Source organism: Pinus tabuliformis, chromosome 1_2 (genome assembly GCF_031772625.1).
Source record: "Pinus tabuliformis cultivar Carrire ecotype Pingquan chromosome 1_2, CPIR1, whole genome shotgun sequence".
In the NCBI taxonomy this organism is placed as follows: Eukaryota; Viridiplantae; Streptophyta; class Pinopsida; order Pinales; family Pinaceae; genus Pinus; species Pinus tabuliformis.
Genome location: NC_142298.1, coordinates 353623829 through 353646804, shown reverse-complemented (window position 1 = coordinate 353646804; position 22976 = coordinate 353623829). Strand labels below are relative to the sequence as shown.

General features: G+C 38.2%; 1 protein-coding gene across 1 annotated transcript in view; it reads left to right on the top strand.

The window, feature by feature from the left end:
• The window catches only part of EMB2458 (FtsH extracellular protease family), a 462403-nt gene that overhangs the window by 216757 nt on the left and 222670 nt on the right, over window positions 1-22976 (top strand). Inside the window, exons 12-13 of the mRNA XM_089395178.1 lie at window positions 15373-15555; window positions 18559-18678. Of these exons, the coding sequence (XP_089251304.1) occupies window positions 15373-15555; window positions 18559-18678 (303 nt within the window). The remainder of the gene's footprint in view (window positions 1-15372; window positions 15556-18558; window positions 18679-22976) is intronic.

Below are 22976 nucleotides of genomic sequence, written 5' to 3'. Positions count from 1 at the left end.
AAACTTCTTGTCTTGGGAGTTGGATGTTCCAACCAACTCATGCCCAAGATTTGAATACCATGAAGTCTCTACACACTTAAAATCAAGTTATTAGATCAATAGAGGCTAGATAGACACAATAACCCTCAAGATCTAGAGATACCTGCGAGATCAATCAAGTTAGAATGCTTCTCTAAACCCCAGTAACTAATGCAAGATACCTATGCAAATAGTTAATCCAACCACTGGCTAATGAAATGATAACTTATAAAATATGATTCAGTATAGCATTAAGAACATGATCCATAATAACATTACCACAAGAAGCAGAACAGGGACAACACCTTGAATAAACCCCAAAGGCTTCTTTATTATTCCAGAAAAATGATACAGCAAAAGAGCTTGACTTAGAGCTTGATAATGATTTTTTGATGATACATCAATACAATGAGGAGAAAAATAACTTCCTTATATAGAAAATGAGAGGATAAGACCCCCCCAATTGGAAAAAATAGCTAGCTCCCTTGATCCATGGCTTGATCTCTGCCAAAATAATTCGATCCCTTGATAATTGCGCACGGATCTCCATAAAAATTCGATTTGATGAATGCGCTTGATGGACCAATCTTGGACCTCTGGGTGATTTTGGACCACTGGAGAATCTTCAAATATAGAATTCTTGAAATTCCCTCATTTAAAATAACCACCTAGACGACAAAATTCAATTTTCTCGAGAAAGTATTTTTTTGGCCCAATGAATTTTTGAGTGGGATTTTCTGCCTTGGAAATGAGTCCTTTCTTACTTTCGACTTGATTCCCTCTTTGAAAAAATACTTCATTAATTTTTATAATTTTTCCACTGGGAGAGAATTTAATTTTCTCTCATTTTCTTTTTGAATAATTTCTGGCTTAATATTTTTTCCATTTTTTGCCAGAAAATGTATTAAATGACTCTATAGGGGATTAAATATATTTTCACCCTCAAAGTGGGTCTAAAAAATATTTAGGCGCTAAGGTCAATTTATGATCATCCACTTGAAATATTCCTAGAGAACACCTTTTACATCAAATATTACATGGACATCCCATATAGAAGGGGAAATTTTACAATTAAAACATGACCTCTAGACAACCAAATTTTGCGACACGTGACAAATGATCTAGTATGAGAATTTACATAGACTCGGTAACTACAACTAAGACCTTACCATCGAGCCCCACTCTAGCTTTGGGGTATGTGTGGGAGAAAAACTCTGCCAATTATTTGGGTTAGAAAACACAAATAATTAGCGAAGGCTAAAAAACTCCCTAGAGTGAAACTCTTTGCTAAGAATCAAAGGCTTACCTAGATGTTTTTTACATGGCTTTATAGTCATATTAGAATCATTTTTACAATAAAGGCCCACAATGTTGCAGAATTTGGAACTACAATGACAATTTGGACGCTGCATGATGATGATGACTTTGAAATATTTTATCTGCTAACATGTACTCTGCTTCCTAGGGTGGTTGACACATTTGTGGTCAACAGGGCCATTGGCTTACAACGAGTCTATATGTCAATGATCAACATGATCAAATTGATCACCACTACTACACATGGGATCATCAACATGAGCTACATAACCATCATCAGGCTCAGAGTCTAAGGACTCCTTATATTCCTCTGCAACTTTAGTAGTTGTATTTGTAGTAGCAACAAAACTAGACATCAAAACTACAAATCATGAATCAACATGACCACTCGTGAAACTCATCATTGATTTAACACTACTAGAAATGGGATCATCAACAAGAGCTACATGAACATGATCTAGCTCAAAGTTTTCAAACTTGGATTGCTCAACCTTATAATATGGTAGAAATTGAAAAAGTTTAACTGTAGTTTTGCGAACATCTCGACTCTTGATTTTATCTCGAAATGATGATTTTTTGGCCTAGCCGATGTTTGCCGATTTTTAAAGATATTTGTATGGTATCTTAATGTTGCCGATGTTTGCCGATATTTGCCCCATTTTTAGGATTTTTTGGTTTTCGGACCCTTGCCGATTTTATCTCGATGCCGATGTTCGCAACATTTAACATGCATAACCAATGATTTTGGTTTGAGTGAAGGGTTCATCTCCTCAATCTTTTAATATGATAGAACAAGCTTAGCATGCCTAACCAATTATTTTCCTTTGAGTGAAGGGTACATTTTTGTTAAGGCCATGGTGGAGGAGCTCAACAAGCAATACCACCAACATCAACGAAGTTCAATAATCAATGCCACCAACATCAAGGTACTTAAATGGCTTCATGATTTTGATCAAATGGCAATCTCATACCCTCATGCATGACAAAATCAATTGGAAACATTGCAATCCCCTAAATCTAGAAATCTTGAAAACCATTAAGTTTGCTGGATGTTGATTGATATCTATGTTAATTTTCCACTGTTGTATGATGATACAATCAATTTAGCCCAATCTTATCTTCAATTAGCAATCACTTTCAAATCAACTTAATCTTTCCAATAACAAATAGCAATTGTAGATAGAACAATAAATGCAATGACAATGGAAGACAATTAAGAGCAATAAGAGACACAAGGATTTGGTCAAAGACCATGTAAAAACCCACAACGGGGAAAACCCTTTAAAATTCTTCTTCTTATTAGATTGTCATTAAATGTTCATCAAAGAGAGATACAGTAATCCAATTCATCAATCAAGAGTCAAAGTCAATCCTTCGACTATCCAACAAAGTCAACCAACCAATATCAAATGATGAGCCAATCGTTAAATCTGTCCCAAGTCAAATTTGGTCAAAGTCAAAGTTGACAATTTTGCCAAAGTCAACAACAGTGAAATGTGCCCTAACCAATCCACAAGTCTATGGTCAAAGTCCTCCAATAAGCTCGGTCAAAAAAACATTAAGTTTGGCCTTCAAAGATCGGTCAAATCTCACCAAAACAGTCAACAATATTTGGTCAAAAGAGAGAGAAACCTTGCAGTCAAACTTCAAAACTTTCCTGTGGTCAAAGGTCACAGTCAACGAAGATCAAAGCTGCCTAAAAATCTCGATCTGTGTGCTAGTCAACTTAGCCTTCAAGAACAGGTCCAAAACAGGTCAAAGCAAGTCAAAATCCTCTTGGTCAACACATGTGAAACCATCCGAAACAAAAGTCAAAATTTGGTCAACAGAAAAGAGTGACTCCTCCTTCGCATGTGAAGAGAAACTAATATTTCAGATGTACGAACTAGTGGAGAGAAGAGAGATGTTTGGATGCGATGATCCAAAGTGACGTGCCTTGACTTGTAAGTATATGCGATGGAGGAGGGCTAATTTGACTTTTAGGCCAACCTGGACTTTTGTGTATGTGGGTTTTCACTTAAAAAAAATATTTTTCCTTTGACCTAATTAAAATTCTTCAAAGGGCAATTTGGGTCTTCTCTGAATGAGGAAGGCTATCCAAATGAGGGAATTTATCCCTAAGCTGCCAAATTAACACTCCCTCTCACTAGGGAGAAATTTATGACTACAATATATGTCCCATCTCGAATGTCTCAATATCATCAAGTGAAATGTCGTCTCTGCTTATCTCTGTTGAACACTCTCGAATCTAAAAGAAGAATTTGACATGATAGGGAAGGTCAAGCTACCACCCTCTATCCAAGGACGATAGACAGGATATGACTTACCATGGAAGGTAAGGATCACAGCTGTCCTATAGTAAAGACAATAGGCAGGATATGATTTACCGTGGGGTAAGGATCAGAGCTATCCTATTTTCTGCTAATCTTCCCAACTTGAACCTCAAGAGTTAGAGGTGGAACATATATCTGGATGACTGTTCATGAGGAATATCAATACCCCCATCAATTGTCAGTATTCAGATGGACTCACCAAATCAGTTCCAACAACATCTCTACATAACTTCTTGAAGTTCATTTCCATTGTTGTGTCCAAGGACTTGCATTCTACCATTCCAAATCTTTCCAACAACTTCACAACATATTTACCTTGGGAAAGGAAAACCTCACTGGGTCTTTGCCACATCTCTAATCCCAGGAAGTAATGCATCAAACCAAGGTCTTTCATTTCGAACTTGGAGGCCAAATTGCTCTTACATTTGAGCATTAGAGGCTCACTGCCTATCAAGAATTGGGCATCAACATATAAAACCAAAATCAAAGGCATACCGTGGACCGCTTTGAAGTAGAGGTTCTGATCGACACTGCTTCTTGTGAATCCAAGCTTCACCAGGTAATTGTTAATGCGAGCATACCAATCTCTAGTGGCTTGCTTCAAACCATATAGTACTTTCTTCAACTTGCAAATGTGAGCCTTCTTGTCCTTCACTTCAAATCCCCGAGGTTGCTTAACATATACTTCTTCCTGCAGTATGCCATGAAGAAATGTTGTCTTTACATTCGTCTAGTGAAGAGTTCATCCTTGACTAGCAGCAAGGGAAACAATTGATCTAATGGTGGTGTAGAGAACCATGGGAGCAAATATATGATCACAGCCTTATCCCTCTTTTTGGGAGAAAACTCTAGCTACGAACGTCGCTTTATACTTCTCAATGCTTCCATCGAATCCATGCTTGATCTTGTACAACCACTTTGAAGTTACGATAGACTTGCTTTTTGGTCTAGGAACTATTGATTTGGGTAGCTTGGGAGGTACTCCAAGCCCTAGGGTTCAGGGTTTGGAGGGCAAAGTGCCACAAGGGTCACTTGTGGGTTTGGAACCCAAGGATGGGGTTTTTCACCCAATTGTGTTTTGGGCAATTCCGGGAGCATGATTTCCATCTCGATGATTGAGAGGAAGGGGTTTGAGGTCTTGTTCCAGGATGGGAAGGCAAGACTCAGGCCTGGAGGCTTTAAGTCCAACGAGATTGTACTCAGATTTAGAGAAAATGGTCTCTACAGGTTGATGGGGAAGCTTGTGGATCATGGAAAGAAGTAGGTGGAGTAGGTGTAGGTTCAAGAGATGCAGGAGCAGGTACAGGTGTAGGTGCAGGCCTCAGAGGAGTAGGTACAGGTTCCCGAGAAGAAGGTTTAGGTTCTAGAGACTCAGAGGGAGTCGAGTTCGAGAGGGAGCTTACAGGTTCAAAGGGAGACTTTGCAATCCAAGAAGAGCGCGTGGTCAGTGGGGAGCAAGGGTGCTCCCACAACTGCCAAGAAGAATCATGGAGAGAGTGGAGGACAGGATAAGAAGAAGAAACATGATGCTTCAAATGACAACGACACTTCCGAGAAGGGTGTAGTTCACCGTACAAAGATTGCTGCGATTGTGAGTGCCAGGAGTTCGGCAAGTGTTGCGAGTAGTGATGATGATGATGAGATACTTCGTAGTCTTGGAAGTACCTCCCTCGCTAAGAGGGAGTGTTGATTTGTGTAGCTTGGGAGGTACTTCAAGCCCTAGGGTTTGGGGTTTGGAGGGCAAAGCGCCACAAGGGTCAGTTGTGGGCTTGGAACCCAAGGATGGGGTTTTGCACGGAATTGTGTCTGGGGCAATTTCGGGAGCACATTTCTACATGTGATGGCATGAGACGATAGAGGGCGTAAAGGAGAATCCAATGTTTCAAGAATCGTCGAATTCCGAGTTATAGAAGTGGAGAAATGAATTTTTGAAGTTGACAAGTAATTATTGGCTTTCATGTAGGCTTGATGTAAAATTTGTCCAATAGATGAGTCTCTTCATCAATTCCTGGAGCCCCTTTAATGGATATAAATAAAGGGTGAAGACATGTTGTTTTAGCATCCACTTGGGCAATACATACCTAAGAAAGGAACAAGAATAACTTTGATTTGAGGACATAGCTAGAAGGCCAATACAATGAGGAGGAAGAGGACTATTCACAATTGAACAGGGGTCTGAAATCTTCTAAAGGAGGCTAGGTTATTGTGTGTGGGTGCGGACTATGTTAAGGGTAACACAGGGCCATCAAAAGGTCTGTTTTGAAGGGCCACAACCCTGTTTGCGGAGGCTGAAACCATAGGAGGAGAAACATAGGAGTTTAGAGTTGTTGTGGAGGGTGGATAGTCCTCCCAAGAGGTTGGCGCCACCCTAGATTGGATTGCTGAAGGGTGCCACAGTCCTCTTAGGGAGACAATCCCATGTTTAGGGCTATAACTACGCTAGGAGAGCAACACAAAGGAGCAAAAACACTTGGAGGAGGAACCACAATAAGAGGAGCAATTTCTGGGCTTGTTTATTGGGTGGTTGGGGATTTTGGTTGGTGCCCTAACCAGTCCCAGAAATTGCAGCATTACAGGAGTCACAACAACAATGTTTTGGTATGTGTTGGGTCATAGTTTGGTGATCGGATTTGGATCATTGAAGCAGCGTGTGGGAGTCAATTTGGAGGCGAGATTGGGTGATCATGTGTCTTCATTGGTGCAGATTCCACAGTGATTTGATTGGGTGCCATTGATCTAATTGTAGGGCAGTGTGTTGGATACCCAAAGTAGCGCTAGAGCAACATACATGAAGGACGTTGTTCAGTTCGTGATTGAGTGAAGTTTGGAGCCTAATGAGTAGCTCTTTGATGGACGAAAGAGGCTACTAGAAGGAATATGGGAGCTCGAGAATTAGGCCTACGGAGAGAGCCGGTGTACATGTAGAAGAAGTGTTATGCAACATTGTTAGGTGGCAACCCTCTCGGAGTCTCAATGTGTAGTGGCCTTGATGGACTAAGGCACTACTAGTGAGCAATACGGAAGCAAAGGACCGATAGGGCAAGATAGTTTGTCATTGTATCTTGTATACCATATACTGTTGTATTATTCAGATTTGGTTTAATATAACGAAGATTGGGGTTGTACATTATTGTACAATTTTGTTAAAAATTGTGTATATTTGTGCAAGTGTGATTTATTGCTTTATATTTCTGCTTTGCAAAGTAGTTTACGGTTGAGATTCTTGGTTTGGTGGTGTCAGTGATTTTAAGACTCTAACCTAGTCCAAGGTCTTGGAAATTCAACATGGTATCAGAGCGTGTTTGAGCTACTTTGGAAGTAAGTAAATCAGAGTTGTGTGCAACAAAGTAGAGCATGAGAGGGAGTTGGTCACATTGTAAGTGAAGGGCTCACTACAATGTCAAAGTTGCAGGCAGGTCTCCATTATGAGGACAAGTTCGAAGGGTTGTCCAACTATACTCCTTGGAAGGAAAGGGTCAAGTTGGTCTTGGAGGTCAAGAGGATCTGGGATTTCACTGAGAAAGAGATCAAGAAGCCAACCGACCCTTAGGAGCTGGAAATATGGGATGATTTGGATGCGTGGGCGAGATTGATCATCCTAAATGGTGTGAAGGATGCCCTAATACCTCATTTGTCTGGGAAGAACAATGCACATGAGATGTGGATGGCTCTTTAGAATTTGTTCCAGAATAAGAACGAGAACCAGGTACTGGTATTGGAGGATAAGTTGAAGTCCACCAAGATGATAAAGGGTGAAAGTGTGACCTTGTATCTGATGAAATTGTCTCAGGTCAAAGATGAGCATGCTGCCATCGGTGTGACTATCTTAGATGGAGATATGGTAAGGATTGCCTTGAAAGGGTTCACCAAGGAATGGAAGCCCTTCATCAAAGGGATCATTGCCAGGGAGAAGATGCCAGATTGGGATAGGCTGTGGGATGACTTCATTCAGGAAGAGTTGCGAGACGAGGATCTTCATCCAAAGAAGAAGTCTTTCAATGATGACGTGGCACTTGTAGCACGAATGAAGGGTAAGCAAAAGAAGGACTTGAGTAAAGTCAAGTGTTTCAATTGTGGCGAGATGGGTCATTATTCGTCGAGATGTTCGATGAAGAAGAAGGGAGATGATGAGAAGAGGAAAGGCAAGAAAGCCACTGGTGTTGCCACTTCAGCTGAGATAGATGATCTCTCTAGGATATTGGAAGAGGAGGATTTTACTATGATTTCTCATTTCTCATAGGGTATTATCAATGAGGATGGATGGTACGTGGACAGTGGTGTGTCGAAGCATATGAGATGGTCATAAGAGGTTTTTGGGACTCTAGTTGAATGGGACTCGAAGTTGCACATGGTTTTGGGCAACAAGAGTCAATAGGAGATCCAAGGATTGAGAGTGGTGCCATTCAAGATGGAGACACGATGTGTGATGCGGGTTCAAGATGTACTGTTTGTAGCAGGACTCAGATATAGCGTGATTTTCGTCTTGATGATTGAGAGGAAGGGGTTTGAGGTCTTGTTCCAAGATGGGAAGGCAAGACTTAGGCCCAGAGGCTCTAAGTCCGATAGGATTATACTCGGAGTTAGAGAGCATGGTCTCTACAAGTTGACGGGCAAGCCTGTGGATCATGGAAAGAAGCAGGTGGAGCAAGTGCAGGTTCCAGAGAAGTAGGAGTAGGTACATATTCATGAGAAGAAGGTACAAATTCCCGAGAAGAAGGTCCAGGTTCTAGAGACTCAGAGGGAGTCGAGTTCGAGAGGGAGCTTACAGATTCAGAGGGAGACTTTGTAGTCCAAGAAGAGCACATGGTCAGTGGGGAGCAAGGGTGCTCCTACAACTTCCAAGAAGGAATCATGGAGAGAGTGGAGGACGTTACAGGATAAGAAGAAGAAACATGATGCTTCCAGTGACAACGACACTTCCGAGAAGGGCGTAGTTCACCGTATAGGGATTGCTGCGATTGTGAGTGCCAGGAGTTGGGCAAGTGTTGCGAGCAGTGATGATGATGACAAGATACTTCGTAGTCTTGGAAGTACCTCCCTTGCTAAGAGGGAGTGTTGATTTGTGTAGCTTGGGAGGTACTCCAAGCCCTAGGGTTCAGGTTTGGGAGGGAAAAGCGCCACAAGGGTCACTTGTGGGCTTGGAACCCACGAATGGGGTTTTGCACCCAATCGTGTTTCGGGCTATTTTGGGAGCACATTTCTACATGCGATGGCATGGGACGATAGAGGGCGGAAAGGAGAATCCAACGCTTTGAGAATCGTCGAATTCCGAGTTGTAGAAGTGGAGAAATGAATTTTTTATGTTGAGAAGTAATTATTGGTTTTCTAGTCATGTAGGCTTGAAGTAAAATTTCTCCAATATATGAGTCTCTTCATCAATTCGTGGAGCCCCTTTAATGGATATAAATAAAGGGTGAAGACATGTTGTTTTAGCATCCACTTGGGCAATACATACCTAAGAAAAGGACTCAAATAGCTCTGATTTGAGAATGCTGTTAGAAGGCCAATACAACAGGAGGAAGATGACTGTTCACAGCTGAACAAGGGTCCGAAATATTCTATAGTAGGCTGGGTTGTTGTGTGTGGGTGCAAATTGTCTTAAGGGTAACACAAGGCCATCAAAAGGTCTGTTTTGAAGGGCCACAACCTTGTTTGTGGAGGCCGCAACCATAGGAGGTGCTGCGAAGGAGTTTAGAGCTATTGTGGAGGGTGGACTGTCCTCCCAAGAGGCTGCCGCAGACCTAGATTGGACTGCTGAAGGGTGCCACAGTCCTCTTAGGGAGACAATCCCACGTTTAGCGCTGTAACTACCCTAGGAGAGCAGCACAAAGGAGGAGGAACCGCAACAAGAGGAGCAATTTCTGGGCTTGTTTATTGGCTGGCTGGGGACAATGGTTAGTGCCCTAACCACTCCCAGAAATTGCAACATTGCAGGAGTCACAACATCAATGTTTTGTTATGTGTTGGGTCACAGTTTGGTGGCTAGATTTTGATTATTGAAGCAGTCTGTAGGAGTCAATTTGGAGGTGAGATTTGGTGATCGTGTGTCTTAATTGGTGCAAGTTCCGCAGTGATTGGGTTGGGTACCATTGATTTGATTGGTGGGCAGTGTGTTGGCTACCCAAAGTAGCGCTAGAGCAACATACAAGAAGGACGTTGTTTGGTTCGTGATTGGTTGAAGTTTGCAGCCTAATGAGTAGCTCTTTGATGGACGAAAAAGGCTACTAGAAGGTAGATTGGAGGTCGGGAATTAGGTCTACGCAAAGAGAAGATTTATGAGCCCGTGTACATTTAGCAAAAGTGACATGCAACATTGTTAGGTGCAACCCTCCTGGAGTCTCAATGTGTAGTGGCCTTGATGGACTAAGGCACTACTAGTGAGCAGTAAGAAAGCGAAGGACCAACAGGACAAGATACAACATCAAAGCTGCAACAAAGTTTGTCATTGTATCTTGTATACCATAGATTGTTGTATTATTCATATCTGGTTTAATATAACGACGATTGGGGTTGTGCATTATTGTACAATTTGTTAAAAAACTGTGTATATTTGTGCATGTGTGATTTACTGCTTTATATTTCCGATGTGCAAAGCAAAGTAGTTTATGGTTGAGATTCTTTGTTTGGTAGCGTAAGTGATTTTAAGACTCTAACCTAGTCCCAAGGTTGTGCAAATTCAACAGAAATAACATCCCATACATCATTTTTCATAATTGATTCATACTCTTTGTCCATGGCATCCTTCCACACCTGGTTTTTCACCGCTTCTTCAAAAGTGGGAGGTTCAACCTGTATGATGGAGCTCATCGCTACAACGTATCCTGCTATCGGCATGGATTCTTGCTTTCTCTGAAGGTCCTTTTGGTAGGAACATGTCTCTCAACATCATGTGATGTATCACAAAGCCACAATGGTCTCTTCCTTGTAGGGGGATCACATGGAGGAGGATCCAAAGGGTCCATAGGCTTCATGGGATCATCATCAACATCTTTCTCCGTCTTGGGCATAGAGGGACCATCAAGTAAGTCCATGTTATAATCTTTCTTCTCAGGAGGAGGAGGGGGAAGATCCCTTGCTTTTCCAATGGCAACATCTTCATCGAAAGTTACATCCCTGCTAAACTCGATCTTCCTTTGACTAGATATATATTGTAAATGCTTTAGAGTTTTCACAATAACCAACAAATGTACCTTTCTTTTTGGTAGCTTCCAGCTTGTTCCTTTTGTCCTCCAACACATGGAAATTTACAGGGCAACCAAATATCTTGAGATGTCCAATGTCGGGCTTCACACCAGTGAATACTTCTTGAGGAGTCTTGTTATCCAGAGCTTGATGAGGAAACCTGTTTTGTACAGACTATTGTATTTGTACCTTCTCCCCAGAGGAACTTCAAGAACTTTTGATCATGCAACATAGCTCAGACAACTTCCACGATGGATTTGTTCTTTGTTTTAGCCACACCATTCTGCTCGGGATGATAAGGTATGATAGTTTTCTTCTTGATTCCAGCTTGCTTGCAGAAGTCAACGAACTCATTTGACGTATATTCTCCACCATTGTCAACCCTGAAAACTTTGATCATCTTCCTTGTTTGATTTTCTATCAGTGCCTTGAAGTCCTTGAACATATTAATAGCCTCTTCCATATGTTTTAATTAAAATATCCATGTCTTCTTGGAGAAGTCATCAATAAAGATTATGTGGTAGAGATGTCCACCAATCGAGTGCACTGACATGGGTCCGCATAGGCCAAAATGAATGAGTGGAAGAATATCACTAGTCTTGTTCTTGTTGGAGGGTAATGGTTCTGTTGTCTTCTTTCCACTGGCACATCCCAGATATACTCCATCTTGACTAGCTTGAGCATCAGGCATTCCCGAGACTAACTTATTCAATTTTGGTAGGGCTTCATAATGTAGACGTGCCACTCTTCGGTGCCATAGCTCAGTTTGAGGATTGATGTCGTGGACCATTGCTAACAGAGGTCTTCCATTGACTCTATAGAGTCCTTCAATTCGAGATCCCAAAGTAAAAGCATCTCTCATGCCCAAGGCCAGGTGAGGACTTTTCCTCTTATGAAGGCTACTCTCATCCCTTTGTCTTCTAAGGTAGATATAGATACCAAGTTCTTCTTAATATCGAAACGCACATCACATCATGAAGAAGAACAAATTCACCAGAGTCGAAATGAAGTTTGATAGAACCAGAATCTTTCACAGGATGGGTATTGTTGTCTCGAAGGATGATTTTCAAATTTGTCTCCCTCTCAACTAGGATTGAGAGGACTTCCCAATATCCAAAGAAATGTCTAGAAGCCCCACTATCTACAAAGCAACAATCATACGAATCCAGAGGAGAAGAACTTGAAAGAGCAGAAATAAGAATATATTTAAATTGACTAGCAATTGCATTATTTTCATTCCTGGAGCTCCTTGACCTCTTTTGAGGACGATAGCCTTCTTCTCGATCATCTGGAGCATCTCTTCTTCTTCTATCATCCCTTCCTCTTCGATCATCTCCTCTTCTATTATTGAACCTATTGTTGTTGAATCCACAATTGGAGCTTGGAGCACTCCTCTTTTCCGGGCATTCTAGGGCATAATGACCATGCTTGTGACAATTGTAGCACTCAACTTTTGATAATTCCCTTTTGAATATTCTATTGGGTTGCCTAGAATCAAGAGGAGGCCTTCTTGAACCAAATGGTCTTCCTCCTCCTTTTCTCTACTTGTATTGAGCAATAAATATAGAGGGGTCTCCTTCTTCATGCTTTTGAATCCTCCCTTTGGCAATCATCTTGGTCTCCTCTTAAGTGCATTTACGAATGAGCTCATCTAATGTCGGAAGAACATTATTGTTGCTTAGAGTAGTAATGAAGGTTTCCCAAATAGGAGGAAGACCATGAAGAGTCACCACCACTAGCTCCGTTTAAAATATTTGTTCAACAACAGATTGCAGTTGATCCCTTAGGCGGGGCACCCACATGTTATAGGATTCCACAGATTCCCCTTTCTTCATTTCATCTCTTTGAGTTGAGTTTTGAAGGAGAGGATATGATTCAAGTTGTTGACCTCATACATCCCGACCAACTTATCCTAGATATCCTTAGATTTCTTCAAGTCTCCAACATAAACAAGTAAATGATCTTGCGAATTATCAATGAGAATTTTCTTGGCTTTCAGCTCACCTTTCTTGTACTTGGATTTGGTAGCATATTCCAAGACATCATTTTCATTCAATATCACTTCCAACCTGATCTTCCAAGCATCAAAATTAGATGAGTCTCCCAGCTTCTCAAAATCCTTTAAGTAACAGGTAGACACCTTGACCAAGTCCTATGGGCTCCTTCAGCTTCTTTTTAAAGATGATTGCTCGTCTTTTGTCTCCTTGGGCTTGTCTTTGCCTTGGCTTTGAAACCATGTTAATTTTCCACTGTTCTATGCGGATACAATCACTTTAGCCGATTCTCATCTTCAATTAGCAATCACTTTCAGATACAACTTAATCTTTCCAGTAACAAATAACAATTGTAGATAGAACAATAAATGCAATGATAGTAGAAGACAATCAAGACCAATACGAGACACAAGGATTTGGTCAAAGACCAGGGAAAAATCCACAAGGGGAAAACCCTTTCAAATTCTTTTTCTTATTAGATTGTCATAAAATGTTCAACAAAGAGAGATACAATAATCCAATTGATCAATCAAGAGTCAAAGTCAATCCTTTGACTATACAACAAAGTCAACTAACCAATATCACGTGATGGGCCAATAGTCAAATCTGTCCCAAGTCAAATCTGGTCAAGTCACAGTTTGCAATTCTGTCAAAGTCAATAACAGTCAAATGTACCCTAACCAGTCCACAAGGCAATGGTCAAAGTCCTCCAATCAACTCGGTCAAAGCAGCATTAGATTCGACCTTCAAAGATCGGTAAAACCTCACCAAAACAGTCAATATAATTCATTCAAAAGAGAGAGACACCTTGTGGTCAAACTTCAGAACTCTCCTGCAGTCAACGGTGGTCAAAGGCTGCGGTCAACAAAGTTCAAAGCTGCCTAGAAAATCTTGACCTGTGTGTCAGTCAACTCGGCCTTCAAGTACAGGTGCAAAACAGGTCAAAGCAAGTCAAAATTCTCTCGGTCAACAGAAAAGGGCAACTCCTTTGCACAAGTGAAGAGAACCTAAAATATTTCAGATGTACAAACCAATGGAGATAAGAGAGATGTTTTGACGTGATGATCCAAAGTGATGTGCCTTGACTTGTAAGTATATGCAATGGAGGAGGGCTAATTTGACTTTTAGGCCAACCTGGATTTTTGTACACATGTGGCTTTTCACTTTAAAAATATATTTTTCCTTAACCAATTTAAATTCTTCCAAGGGCAATTTGGGACTTCTCTGAATGAGGAAGGCTGTGCAAATGAGGGAATTTATCTGTAAGCTGCCAAATTAACAATCTAAAAATGTAGTTTCTCCACATGAAATTCAATGAGGTCGAGACCACTCTCAAACATCTTAAGTCATTTCATGGTTATGTTAAAAATTTGAGTAGAAGGATGAAAATGAAAGATAAAGAAAATGTGACTTTTACTTTAAGAATTTAACATTACCATTGATTGCCAACATTGCTAGGGTTGAGATGTGTGAGGCAAATGAGAGGGGAGGCATCCTTTTAAGGGCTTGGAGGGGCTGTTTTTGGAGGGAAATAGCCCCTAGTTTCCCTCAAAACTGCTCAGAAAAGCTAAAAACAACTCGCTTGGGGTCCGCGGCCGAGCTTGTAATGGACCGAACGGTTTATAGATGCTTAATGGAAAATCCTACCCCATGAATTAGCCTAAACCTGTTTTTCAACCCATTCATCCCCTTCAGCTAATGAACCGGCCGGTTTTGAATACCATGAAACAATCTAGCTCATGTATAAAATACATGAGCCTTGATTCAACGAAAGTTGCCTTGTACAGAATATCACATGACTAGATTATTACAAAATTATTAGCTTTCGTACAAAATAATTCATTAGGATAGATTTATTCATACCCACAAAATTATGTGTTTAGGTACACAACACAGTTACATAGACGCATACTGTCATCGAAATCCATGACAAACTGGTAATATTTTTCCATTTGTGTTATGTACTATTTTTAAAAAATTTCAAAACTTGAATATTATTTTGGAACTATTTATTTCTTCAAGATGTGTAGAGATGGATGTTGATGTACAGATTATTCTAGAAAAATGTGTGTGTGTTTGTGTTGTTGTGTTTGGTTTTTTGTGTAAGTGTGAACTTGTATGTGCATAAGTATATATATTTTTTTCAATGTTTATGCATGAGAGGGCACATTCTTACATGTATATGGAGTATATGTCCACATTTGTGTAGCTTATATATCTATGGGTGTGCAGAACATAATGGCTTGGGCTTATGTCCATGTGTGTGTGTGTATGTGTGTTTAGGGAGCACAAAAAATTCTCAGTCTGTCTATGAGCTCTAACAAATGAATTAAATGCCACGGTCTTGTTTATTGATTTATTAATATACAATTTAGTTTTTATAATTACCAAGTATCTAATTCAGTATTTGTTGTGCTTTTGTTCATATTATTTTTAAAAAATGTTCATTTTGAATGAAATCACGTTGCATTTTATCTGGTTTCTTTTTCTCATCGCAAAAGACCACTGATTTGCTTCTCTTCTATTAGACCATAGACAATATTGCTCCACGTTGGTTGAAGGATAGTAAGTTGATGAAGAAGTTGTATGAGGGGCTGGTAGATCATCTTGGCTTGCGGTTGACAGAAGAAGACATGGAGTCAGCAGTTGATTTAATGGAGCCATATGGCCAGATTAAACCTGGACTGGAACTTCGCAACCCTCCTACCATTGTAAGGACCATATCTTTACAGTCTGGATTGTACCTACTTGCATCAATGATTGTTGTAGTACTTCATAATCTCATGATCCCATTCTGTAGTATCAACTTATTCCTTTTTTGTCTCAGATGGATCTTTATTTATTTTCTTTGTAGTTATTTGCAGGTCATATTATTGCAGATTGCATGTAGATTTACGAAGCATAAGTGGGTTTGCTTAAATATATGTAAAATTCTTCTCAAGCCTGTAGATGGTTGGAAATTTTTATTCTGGTTAGCTTGGTTTAAAATATACAATACCCAGCAATGACCAGATTTTGAGGTACATGCTTTATAGTCACCTGGGGCACAAAGGTAGTCTCAGTGGGTTTCATGTCCTGGGAGGTTTTAGGTGAAGATGATAGAGGTCAGGGATGCAATTAATTACTTTTTTTTTATACTTTTTGTAGCCTTAAGCTATCTAGACTTAGTATTTTCTTTTACTAACTGACAGATGCGGAATCTTTAGCATTTAGTTTGTGGTATCATGATAGGGGTTTAGAAATTTTTGCCTTCTGTGCATCAAGTTGTTGATTCCCTTGTACAAATTAAACTGTAGGTGCAGCTTACACAGTTATGTTGTATGAATACAAAAGAAAATGAAAGAACTCATACTATAGAAGTCTAGTTTGATGAGAGGAGTGGTGCTTAAAAATTAAAATGCCTGCCTAAAGCTTGACCTGCTTAAAATTTGTGTATGTATTCATGCAGAACTCTGTCTAAGTTAAAGCAAAAATGGTATGTCTGGTGGAACCCCTGGACAAGATGAAACGAGGAACAAAGGATGGATCCCATATCTAGACTCTAGAGTTTTAACTCAATGCAAATGTCTGGCTGTCTGTGGCTTACAGCCTTGAATAAGATTGAATAGATAGACATCTATGATGCATTGCTTCTGGTGACTTGAAACATTGAGCAAGGATCAACATGTGGTGTTGTTTGTGGAATTTTCAAATTATCGAGAGAATATATGGATGAGTACGGGCATTGGTATGAAATGGAATGACACTCTTTTGGGCAGGACCAAAGTCATTACCATGTTGAACATGGATTGGTGTTAAAAGCTGAATGAGTAAAGACATGCACTATTCAAAGCCATGTCTAAACATGGATATAGAGAAATTGTCTTGGATTATTTGTTATGGCTACTAGGGACTTGTTACCACAAAATATAGCACCCTAGTGCAAAGCCTCACTTCACGATCTAAATCTAGGGCAACAACACGATCCACCACCTCTGTCAGCTCAATGGCTTCTCCCATGCTGTTTTGTAGTTGGATGTTATCCCCACAAGGGAGGCTTCCCCAACAAGATTTAGAAGTTAGGGTTTCAAAAGAAAGCAGTTTCACAGCATGCAAAGCTTTACAACAACACTAAAAATAGCCTTTTAAAGGTATTATTGACTCTGGAGTTTTCCTGTTAAAGGGGGTAAACAAAGGGATAGGTCAATGACAAGAAGTCATCCACCACGCCTAAAACATAATATCCAAGAATCCATTTTTCCTTTTTTGTTTCATCTTACTAAGCTTTTCTCTACTCCCATTCCATACTACACAAAGTGAGCCAAGTAACTCTATAAACCGTAGGGAAACCCCCTAGGCTAGGATTCTAATTTATCCTAATCTAAGGTGAGAAGAGCAAGGCTACTGGGGTGATCATGGGTAGCTCTCCTAAGCTTCACTTGAGTCTAAACGCTTTGTGATTAGGATTTTTTCACCAAGTGAGAAATTGGGAAGTAACACCTACTTTTGATGATTAAGTGGGGAGGATAAACTGTTGGTGCAAGCACGAACCAATAAACTTCCAAGGATAGTCAACATCAAACTACATTGAATGAGGGTGGTGGCTGTTGGAAACATAATCCTTAGAGGTCATCTAAATTTAATTATTCACTTGTGTGGAAGGCTAGATGCCACAAGCGAAGTTGAATAGTCATGATAACTCGAAGAGTCCTCTTGGAAGATGAAACCAAGGGTGATTAAACAATGTATTTATGTGTAACATATCAATAAGAAATGTGACTCGCACTTATCTATCTTTGTCTATTTTTGTGTGTATGCTAACAGTGGTATTAGATCAGGTTTTGGTTCCATGATACCCATCAAAAACATTTCTGTTCCATGCCTCTAATCTGTCCTAAACCTGTTAGTCCTCCTGTCTATTGAAATGGTCCCTGAGCTCTGCCATTCTTCTGTCGTGAACAGACCTATACCTGTCTCATCTCTGGCTGAAATGGTAATTAGTCAATCTCCTCCAACAGTTCGGTTGTAACCTGAATGCCTGTGTGCATGCCAGTTTGCAGTTTGAACACTTGCAGTTTTATTTCCTCGCGTTCCTGTCTGCCTGCCATTCTTTGCATCGAAGAAATCCTACTCATTCATCCAAGATGGAACTCAAACATTTTCTTCTTTCTCAGCTAATTAGCATATACATAGGCAATGCCTTGTAGAAATATTGAATTAATGAAGATGTTTCTACATAATTGGTTACTTTTAATGATCTCATGATAATGGAATTGATAGGCACTTTCTCTATAAGGAGACTTCTTTCAATTTCCACTTTTGAAGATAACTGTTACCAGTATATGTTTTTGATATCCATCTAGATTCTATCTATCTATATATGTACATTGGAGTTTATTGATGCATGGCACTATCTTTTCAGCAATGTCAAGTCATAGATTTTGATAGATAGAAAGTGAAGTGGAATGTGTATTTTTGAATCATGTATTCTGTCATAAGACATTTTCCTATCAGTGTTGTTCTTTCTTGCTCCTTTGATGTTGTTATGCCTGCACGTTTCTTGATTCATTTCATTAAATTTGCCATATTTTTTCTTGAAATTGCATAGAATGTCCTATATTTTGATACATTCAAGATGAAAGTTTGTTGCACGTGTGAATGTTAGTGCTTTGTTGTAACATATAGATAAGCAATACATTGATTTCTTTTTAGCTTATAATTTAATTTGTGTGAAGTGGACAAGGGAGTTCAAGTTTCCACATGCGGTTTGGGCTGCTGGTCGAGGTTTAGTGGCTCTTCTTCTTCCTAACTTTGATTCAGTGGATCATATATGGCTGGATGCAACTTGTTGGGAGGTATGGTGGTTGACATTTGACACTTATTAGATACACGACCTATTGCTGAAGAAATATTGGCAATCACTAAACTTTGCTTGTAGCAAGTCAGTTGATACAGAAGTGCATTTATTATGTTTGTGTTTTGTGTTTTCCAAGAAGAAAAGTTATTTTTGTATTGCCTAGGATTTCACAAAATAGAAAGGCTCAGAATGATATATAAATTTTGTTAGGTATTTGTTGTGGCATAATTGCTTACTACTTTATATTACATTTAACATTTGAAAACTTTTCGTGTTGGTATTTAGTCTTAACTTTTACAAAATGTAAAGAGAAACCTGTGGTTAAATTAGCTCTATTCTTAAATATTGGGAAAACAAGAGGGGTGTTTTATATACTAGGTGAGCACGTCAGTTTCTGACATGTTTCACATGTTATAGTTATTCCATTGCCGTTCTAGGAGGAATCAATTATGATATTATGAAGAACTGACATTGTAAATTCTTTAACTTCCAAGCACTAAAATAAGGGATATTTTTTCTTTCTTCTTCCATTCAAAGACTTCCAACCTCAGAGCAACAAAGGAGATATTTTCTTTTAACTCCTTTGTCTTCTTCAGTTAACACACCTCATTGATTAAGAAGAGTCTTTTTGGTAGAAATCACATAGGAGAAAATTTTGCCTACGCGTTTCGAATCAGCTAGTGTGGTTCATCATCAGGACCAGATGAGGATGCAGATCATGGCACAGGGTTAAATAGAGGGCGATGTAGAGACCAAAAGATCATATAACTGCTAGTTTATGAAGATTAATATTTTAATAATGACAATTAAGATCAAATAATATTCCTATAACAGTGAGTTTAAGAAGAATAATATTATAATTTATAATAGTAATTAAGATGATAATAATAATTAAGAAAGATCGAAAAACGTAAACATTAATAAGAAACAAACAATCCAAGTCAACCAAATATAGGGAACAAAGTAAAAAAAATAAAAAAAAAAAAAATAAAAAAATAGGAGTCAAGCCCTGATTAATGAGTCAAGATCCTATAACAAAAATAATAATTAAAAGAGACTAAAATTAAAACAAAGCAATCAAAAGGGAAGGTAAATTTTTATTTTTTTAATTTTTAGAATAGCTAGTTTATGAAAATAATATTTTAATAATGATTATTAACATCAAATAATATTCTTAAAATGGCTAGTTTGAGAATAATATATCTATATGAAAAAGGATCGAAAAACATAAACATTAATAAGAAACAAACAATCTAGGTCAACCAAAGATAGGGAACAGAGTATAATATATATATATATATATATATATATATATATATATATATATATATATAAAGAGGAATCAAGACACACACACACACACATACACACATATATAAAAAGGAATGAAGCCCTGATTAATGAGTGAAGATCCTATAACAAAAATAATAATTAAATGAGACTAAAATTAAAACAAAGCAATCAAAAAGGAAAACAATTTTTATTTTTTATTTTTTTTATTACTCTGTTCCCTATCTTTGATTGACCTGGATTGTTTGTTTCTTATTAATGTTCACGTTTTTCGATCTTTCCTCATATATATATATATATATATATATATATATAATTATATAATAATTTTTATAAATTATAATGTTATTATTCTTAAACTAGCCGTTATAGGAATATTATTTGATCTTAATAATCATTATTAAAATATTATTTTTCATAAACTAGCCGTTAATAATAATAATAATAATAATAATAATAATAATAATAATTTTACCTTCCCTTTTGATTGCTTTGTTTTAATTTTAGTCTCCTTTAATTATTATTTTTGTTATAGGATCTTGACTCATTAATCAGGTCTTGACTCCTATTTATTTATTTATTTTGACTCTATTCCTTGTATTTGGTTGACTTGGATTGTTTGTTTCTTATTAATGTTTATGTTTTTCGATGTTTCTTAATTAATATTAATATTATTTTATTTTTATTTTTATCTTTTATCTTAATTATTATTCTAAATTATAATATTATTAGTCTTACATTAGCCGTTATATTATCCATTACAGGAATATTATTTGATCTAAATAATCATTATTAAAATATTAATTTTCATAAACTAGCCATTATAGATCTTTTGGTCTCTACATCGCCCTCTATTTAAGCCTGTGCTATGATTTGCATCTTCATCTAGTCCTGATGATGAACCACACTCGCTGGTTCGAAATGTGTTTGACAAAATTTTCTCCTATGTGATTTCTACCAAAAAGACTCTTCTTAATGTAATATGGATCACAGAAGCCTGAATTCAGAAATTACACCTCATTGATGTTAATAATTAACTTTTCACCGTATCATGGATGCTTTTGTTGACATGTTAAAGACTTTTCTATGCTGCTTGTTATATGCTTACAATGCTATGACATTTATATAAATCGTCACATGAAAATCTTTGATACTATGTTGCACGAAACTTTTAGGAACCTGGTGTTTCGGGACGTACCCGCACCCGAAACTTCGAAACTCAACTGAAACTCGACCAAAACTCGACCATCATGAAATCATCTATGAGAGTTAATATAGACTTGGTTTTCCTTCTAAATTGCAATGTTCCACCAAGTTTCCAGGATGAGGAGGTGAGGGAGCAGGGATACGTAGGAGCGACCTATGCAAAAACTCCCCGCCATTTTTTAGGAAACGCGGGGGGACGTCCGGGTCTTAAAAACTTATAAATATAAAATATAAACCGATGAATCATATAACTGAAACAAATTTAAAACGAAAAGCATGATCATTGATATCATTATCATATAACTTATAATCATACATCATAGATGTAAGTTTGTAACTGTACAATGTAACTACTAGTCTACTAACTTACTAACAATGCACAATGAAAAAAAACTATAAAATTATAAATGTTTAAAGTTTTAAACTTAAACTTTAAACCATATTGATGTTCCGCTTCCAACTATGAACATTGAATACTGAATAATATAAAAGTCTGATACATCAGCGACAACGTTCCGTTCAACGAAGGAGCAAACAAAAGGTTGCTTGGCAATGCAAGCGGTGTTCAATGAAACGAAGGAGCAAACAAAAAATGAAATGTGAAAGTCACATAACATAAACCCTTCCCGGTCGGTCAACAAATATTAAAAATTACAATTTTTTTGTTTCATAAAAAACATTTGCGAATTTTTTCTAGGGAAACGACCCCTCAAGACCCCTTAAGATCCCTTTCACCTAGGAAGTGACCCCAATTGGAGGAAATGACCCCTTTGAAGTTTCCTCACGTACCTTGTTTTGTGGGAGCGTGGGGAAACGTCCCCCTCTCGTCCCCAAGTCCCCGGAGCGCAAGGGAGCTAGGAAACTCGACCCCCAAGTGGTGGGACGAGACCCTGTGGAACATTGCTAAATTGTCATCTATGGGTCTTATTCCCTTTTTTCTTACAAGATAATGTGTTATTCACTTATTTATATGTTTCTTTTTATATATATAAACATATATGACATTTCAGCTGGCGTTTCCATTTTTGGGGGTGACGTTTCTAAAGGTACTCGTTTTAGAAACTCTGAAATGTTTCGGCATTTCATACAACTTAGCTTTGATACCTAAATTTCCATCAATTTTTTGTTTGTTCAATGCTACTGTTGTTTCCCTTTCACCTTGGTGCCAAATAACAATGCTTTATTGCGGGAAAAAATCTTTGATTTCTTTGGATGTTTCCAAAATTTTCGGTGTTTATTAGCTCACCGAGTTTTTAAGGTTTTGCTGAGATTCTCATGGCCAAGTTCATGCTTTTTGAGATTTGTTGATTTTGCAAGTTGATGCATTCAATATTTTTTAGCTGATGCTAAATTTTGCAACACTGGTCCAAGCAATTATCCATTGAGGATAACTAGCCAATTTATTAATTAAGATATTGTGTTTTGAACACAAAGTAGATTTTACCATTTGAATGATGTTAACCTTGTTATTTCTTCCTGCATTGTTAGTTTTGGATGTTCTACATATCAACAGCTATAATTATTCAAATTTTGAAAATCATCATATTTAGCTGTATTTGTCCCGGAGCAGCTTTGACTCCACTATTTTTCCTTCGTCCAGTTATTTCTTGTCTTCACCTTTAAATTTTGCTGCAAAATCACTTTTAGATGCTTCTGACTTGTTAACATCTCCTGTGGGTAGTGTATATAGGAGGATTTTTTTCTCCTAGATGGTCCTCAGCTGGTAACAAGCAGCTCCTAGTAGCCACCAAATAGCTCAATGTGCCATTACCTCCGCCACTTGAGCCAACCATGTGGTCC